This window comes from Propithecus coquereli, unplaced genomic scaffold, assembly GCF_000956105.1.
Source record: "Propithecus coquereli isolate 6110/MARCELLA unplaced genomic scaffold, Pcoq_1.0 Scaffold82, whole genome shotgun sequence".
NCBI lineage: Eukaryota > Metazoa > Chordata > Mammalia > Primates > Indriidae > Propithecus > Propithecus coquereli.
The window spans coordinates 4,437,353-4,443,655 of NW_012154396.1; the positions used below are offsets into that span (position 1 = coordinate 4,437,353).

Consider the following 6,303-nt stretch of genomic DNA (forward strand, 5'->3'; position numbering starts at 1 on the left):
AAGCCAACTTTCTCCCTCAAATATATTCTAACAAATATATACATGATTTATTCTCAAAATATATCCTTTTGTACTCTTTGGATTTTAAAACATGGACATTTGATATGCTTAAAATAATATGTTAAAAAGAGAAAGTAAATAACAAAGGACAAAAAGCCTTATCTCCCAGTTCTATGTGACAAAACGAGGTATAGAATTACTCTTTATAATAAGTGATCACAAGAAGAAAAGTCAATGAGAACCACTACTTTGGCTCCACAGAGAATTTCCTGCAGTATAGACTCACACGTGCTAAATTCATCCTACACACACACAATCCTCTAAACTCACTGTATTATATCTACCTCAATTAAAATACTGCTACCTCAAAATGATGATTCAGGCAAATTCTTCTTTTAGACCTTCCACAGACTTTGCTCTCTTTCAATTACCACCCCTTTCTAACTTTTTTTTTAAATCACATGGTCCGCTGAAACAAAACTGCTTGCTAACCCCAGCACGTAATCTGGCCTTCTGTGTCCTAGGATAAGCCATTTAAATCAAGAATGGCTTTCCTGTCTGTCAGGATGGTTGAGCAATGTGTTTGTGATACCCATTATCTCAGTAACTAGCAGAGTTGATTCAGCTGATCTGACAGGTATGTAGATGTACCTTCCCTCCTTTACCCTGTGTAATTATCAATCCGATTTGTGTCTGTGTGTCATATGAGGGGAAGGTAGAGAATACCGAGTGTCAGGGTTATTCTGAGCCTGAGCAATGTTGATGGTACAGGACATGTTGCTTTGTACACATTCCTTACATTTTCTTTGGCCACTTGTTTGTATCTCCAATGAACAACTAAGACTGTAAGCTTCTTAAAAACTGTATTCTGTCCTCTATTTCTATTTCTTCAGTATTTGTAACAGAAATTATATTACATCATACATAATGTAATAAAAGTTATAGATTGTAACTTTAAAGTAGAAGGAATTAATTTCTAGACTCTCTCCTGCGAGTTGTTTCCATTCACTTTGGAGAAAAATAATATCCATAATATAATATTGCTAAGTACCAGTAATAACACCCATAGGTATGGCTGTATGACCAGTAAAATCTCATGTCAGATTTTCACTATTCTAAATATTAAGTAAATGTTTAGAAACCGTTAACAGAATTTTCTTAAAAAAGAAAACAAAAAGTTTGAAATAGATGTTCTTCCATTTGCCAAGTTTGCATAGAATAAAAGAGAAGTTAACTATCCTATAAAATAACTTTGTAACAGTCAGATAAATCTTAGCATTAAAACTGACAATAAGGCAAGAAAAAAAAAGCTATGCTTTCAATTTATTGTTCTTAAAAATACTCCAAACAAAAAAAAGACTTACAGTCTCATTTATTACCACTGATTTAAAGTGAATCCTAACATACCCATTTAATTGAAACAGAAAACCAAATTACCTGCTAGTTTGCTTCTGTCGTCTCCTGCAACAACAACAATCCAATCCCTTTGGATTGTGATTGTGGTAGCGGTACTGGCCAAATTTGCAATATTTGCAATAGTGATGATGAGGATATAGCAGGAAGTCTAAAGAATTACAACAAAAAATTGAGTTAAAATGTGTTTACACCACTGTACCTACTATACCTCACTATAGAAGGTAGTTTAAAATGGTCTTTAGTGGCATAATAATACAATTTTGATTTTAGTTTCATTTATAAGAAATTATTTTATTATGTATATGTAAAATAATAAATACCAGTAGTCAAGTTAAAGGGAATAATGTTGTCCAAATCTATATCATCTGTAGTACACATAATATAAAAATTATAATAACCATGTGAACATAGTTATCATAAAATGTTAACATAGTAGTGGTTTTTAACATTTCTCCTATAAGTATCTCCTTTGAAAAGAATTCTGAAGGAGAACTGAGAAGACCTATATTTAAGTCAGAGTTCTGATACTTTCTAGGTGCATGACAATGGGCAATCAACTAACCTTACTTTGTCTTAATTTTTTCATCAACAAAATGAAGGGAATAGGCCCAAAGACTGCTACTATCCTACTTGGCTTTGAAGCTCTATATCAATTCAAATATACATAAGAAGGTTCAGTATGGATAACATTTCTTATATAGGGTGAACAAATTATAGGTTACTAAAACACTGGAAACTAACAGCTGAATTATATAATAAATTCTTAGAGATGCCATTAAAAACCAATAGGACAAAATTTAAATTCACACAATATTTAATGGGTGCCTGTTATGGGAAAACAGCAACAGCAACAAAACAAACTATAGGGGATATTATAGTAGACAGATCAATAGTAAAAGGTCATGTTTGCAAAAAAGACACTCCCTAGCTTCAAAGCATTTTCATCTTTTACCACTACCAGATATTCAATTTTCTGCCTTCAAGAATCTTGTTGAGAACTTACAAGAACCCATCCATGGTACATGGTCAGAAGCTCATTTTTATATAAGAAAACAATCATCAGGATGATTCCACACAGGATGACTGAAACATTCTGTACCACCAGCGATGTCTGGGCCACTGTACAGAGGAAGAAACAAAGTGTTCACTATACCAAAATGTCTTAGTGGGGCTGTTTTTATCCACACATCAGTGTTCTACTACACTAATGCGTATGCATAATTACTACGAGATAAAAGAAAACCTTCCTGAAGTAAATCCTGCCTCACTTATTTGCAGTACGACCCAGTGGGTCACACCAGACCAGAAAGATTTGCAAACAAAATGATGAAAGACCCACCATTTTTTCTGTTAGTTGAAGTCTTTCATAATTACCATATTTCCATTTATTCTCTTGAAAGTTTGCTGTCATAAACAGAACTACAGCATTACATAGATATGATCTATCTTTCAGCTCTTTGTTGCTTAAGCTAAAACAAGAATATGTAGGAGGTTTATGAAGGAGGTTAAGGAGGAAGTTATGGAATCCATAACCTCCTGCATGGCAGGCTGAATCTGATAAGATGGTATGGATAAATAGGAAAGATATGCAAAAATTTGCCAAAAATAAAGAAGCAGCGTGTTTCTTTTGACATACTAATGCTATTTGCCTTCCCTACAATATTCTAAGCTACACTTTCCATCATGGAAAACAGAAACTCTCAGAGTGAGGCAGCCATGTAGATAAAGCACTGGAGTGAGGACAGGTAAGGACACCTGGTAGTTTTTTCTCTGCCACTCAATAGGTAGATGATCCAGGGCAGGATACCTAATGTCTCTTACACTTGTGTCTATAAGGTGAGGGTGGTAATACTTGTCTTCCTTATTTTATGAGGTCATAATGATGCTTAAATAAAACACTTATGAAAGCACTTTGAAAAATATAGAGAGTTGTATATGTTAGGGATAATTAGAGCTCGTCTTCAAGCATAGAAATGCTCATCCTTGCTTGGAAGGTCATATCAAAGACTTAAAACAAACTGCTTTGTGAAAGCAGTCTGAAATAAAGTCCCAATATATAACTCATTCACTCATTCATGCATGCATGCATTCATTCACTGCATAAGGATTAATATCAACTGAATGAGGTTCTTAGCTTTCAGGACCTCACAGACCTGAAGGAGGAATGATATGTCAACAGATAATTACATCAACATAAGTACAATAGCAGAGGTATTAACAAAGCCTCATAAGAGCACAGAGGAAGAAATGGTAAATCCAGCCTAGAAACATCATAAAAGATTTTTTCTGGAGATAGAGTCTTGCTTTGTCACCCAGGCTGGAGTATAGTGGCACAATCATAGCTCACTACAGCCTTCAGCACCTGAGCTCAAGTCATCCTCCTGCCTCAGCCCCGCAAGGACCTGAGACTACAGGCACAGGATGCCACCAAACCTAATTTTTTTTTTTTTAATATTTTGTAGAGACGGGGTCTTGCTATGTTGCCCACACTGGTCTCAAACTCCTGGGCTCAAGCAATACTCCCACCTCAGCCTACTGAAATGCCAGCATTACAAGCGTGAGCCACACCTGGCCATGGAAGATTTTTCATATATTTTCATAAACATATGAATTGATTATATAGGATAAGATTGCTATTCTAACATACTCTTCTTCATCCAACTCATCATTCTTTCCTAACCAATGAATGCAGTGCTCAACAATCGTAAGGTTAAATGTTCCTATGCATAATATTCCTGTGTTCCTGTGCATAATGATGTAAATAACTAGAATTTTTTTCCTAGGTTACAGAACTTTTTTCTGTATGTGTCTGGCCTACCAGTAGTTTACTAATAGTTTCAAGTCCTAGAAGCTGATAATCCTATTGTTCCGTATCTAGGAGCAACTGAGAGAAACTAATGTTATCTCAATCTTTCCTCAACATCTAAGACCACATGGTCAGGTCTTGACATTATCAACTGAGCAGTTCAAGAAAATTTTACCCTGATTATCCACATTGCCTTTATATTCTGAATAACTGAATTGCTCAATCACTTTCTCTCTTTCCTGTATAAAATGAAATGATTTCAGTATTAATGGTTAGAATAAATGTCAATATATTATTATTTCTTCTTTTTCCCTAAAAAATTTATAATTCAGCTTGCTGTGATCCAGGGTCAGTTATTCTCCCTTGAATATGTATTTGGTTTTCAATTCCTTATACGTACCCTTGTATGAAACACCATAACCAGAGGACAGAGTAAAAATTGTCCTAGGAACATTACGCTAAAGGGACTCCAGTGCAAGTCATGGTTAGAAAGGAAGCCAGAGTTAAGCAAACTTTTTTTTTTCTTTTTTGTTTGTTTACTTATTTATTTATTTATTTTTGGACACAAGGTCTTACTCTGTCACTGAAGCTAGAGTGCAGTGGCACGATCATAGCTCACTGCAGCCTCAAACTCTTGTGCTCACACCACCCTCCCACCTCAGCCTCCTGAGTAACTAGGACTACAGGTACGCTCCGCCATGTCTGGCTAATTTTTTTTTTTCCTAGATATGAGGTCTCACTATCTTTTCCAAGCTAGTCTTGAACTCCTGACCTCAAGCAATCCTCCTGCCTTGGCCTCCTAAAGTGCTGGAATTACAGGTGTGAGCTACCATGCTGGCCCAGAGTTAAGCAAACTTTTAATGCTTAACATGGTTCTTAGCAAAGTGCTACAGGGTTAATCATTAACATCTGAAATTTACAAACAGCCAAAGACACAGAAGAAAAATCTATTAGGTCAATGTCCTGGAGTCCTAATCTTGTGCAGGAGCCCCAAGACCTTCAATGCAAAGGTGCTGCCACCAATGCCCCCATCCCTCTGGTGTGGGTCAGTCATAGTGGTTTCTCTGTCTGTTTGTTGTTCCCTGTTACTGAGGTAGCTCAGGAACCAGTCTCATGAATACAATGGCTGAATTATATAACAACACTCACCTTTAAGCCTGGCATTTTTATCCACCCAATCACCAATGATGGCTCCCAGGACCAGAACAGACCCTGCCACCACCAGCCCGTAGACTGCAGTCAAAAGGAGGTTGTTTCCATAGAGCTCTACCAGAAATACAGACACTGCAAAGTGCCACATCCGATCTCCCTTGAATAAGAAAAGATGAGAAAATGCTTTGATGAAATATTTTTAGTTACTATTTAATTGTACTCAGGAAGTTACTTCCTTATCAAAAGGGCACTTTCTGGCTACATCATGAGACTTTCAAAGTCAATAATTACTCTATGGATTGAATACTGGTCAGATGTTAAAACTCTTCATCCCAGCACAATGGAAAATATTCTTGCCCAATTATTAAGAGAACTCGAAAAAGCATGATATTAATGAAACACATATACTCCTTATCATTTTAGGAAAAAAATGCAGTTTCCAGACCCCCAAGATGGCTTTTTGAGACAAAAACCTATTCTCTTGTTTGCCTGTTTTCTCCTCAGGCCTGGAATTTGTCTATGCTGACTGGAGAGGAATAAAGCAGTTTGCTACTGAACCAGAGCTAAATTACAGTCTAACATAATCACAAATATTAGTAATACCTTGAACATCGAGAAAAAGCCAGCTTCCCAATTTGAAAATGACAGGTATGGACAGTTCATTCTATGATCTCTAAAGTCTCTTTTACCTCTAACATTCGAAAATATATGTTCTATTTCATAAAACAAATAAATTTCAGTCATAAAATCATCAGAGTAATCAGAAAGATGAAATCAATAAGGGCAAATTCTGGCACCACATAAATGAAGATGTTAGAAATAAATGCCTAAGTAGGCCGGGCGCGGTGGCTCACCCCTGTAATCCTAGCTCTCTGGGAGGCCGAGGCGGGCGGATCGTTTGAGCTCAGGAGTTCGAGACCAGCCTGAGC

General features: G+C 36.4%; 1 protein-coding gene across 2 annotated transcripts in view; it reads right to left on the reverse strand.

The window, feature by feature from the left end:
- SLC40A1 (solute carrier family 40 (iron-regulated transporter), member 1) overlaps positions 1–6,303 on the reverse strand; it is a 24,634-nt gene that overhangs the window by 10,662 nt on the left and 7,669 nt on the right. For both annotated transcript variants that reach the window (XM_012663649.1, XM_012663648.1), the window contains exons 4-6: positions 5,372–5,531; positions 2,420–2,535; positions 1,438–1,564 (exon numbers count right to left, since the gene is read on the reverse strand). In XM_012663649.1, the coding sequence (XP_012519103.1) occupies positions 1,438–1,564; positions 2,420–2,535; positions 5,372–5,531 (403 nt within the window). The remainder of the gene's footprint in view (positions 1–1,437; positions 1,565–2,419; positions 2,536–5,371; positions 5,532–6,303) is intronic.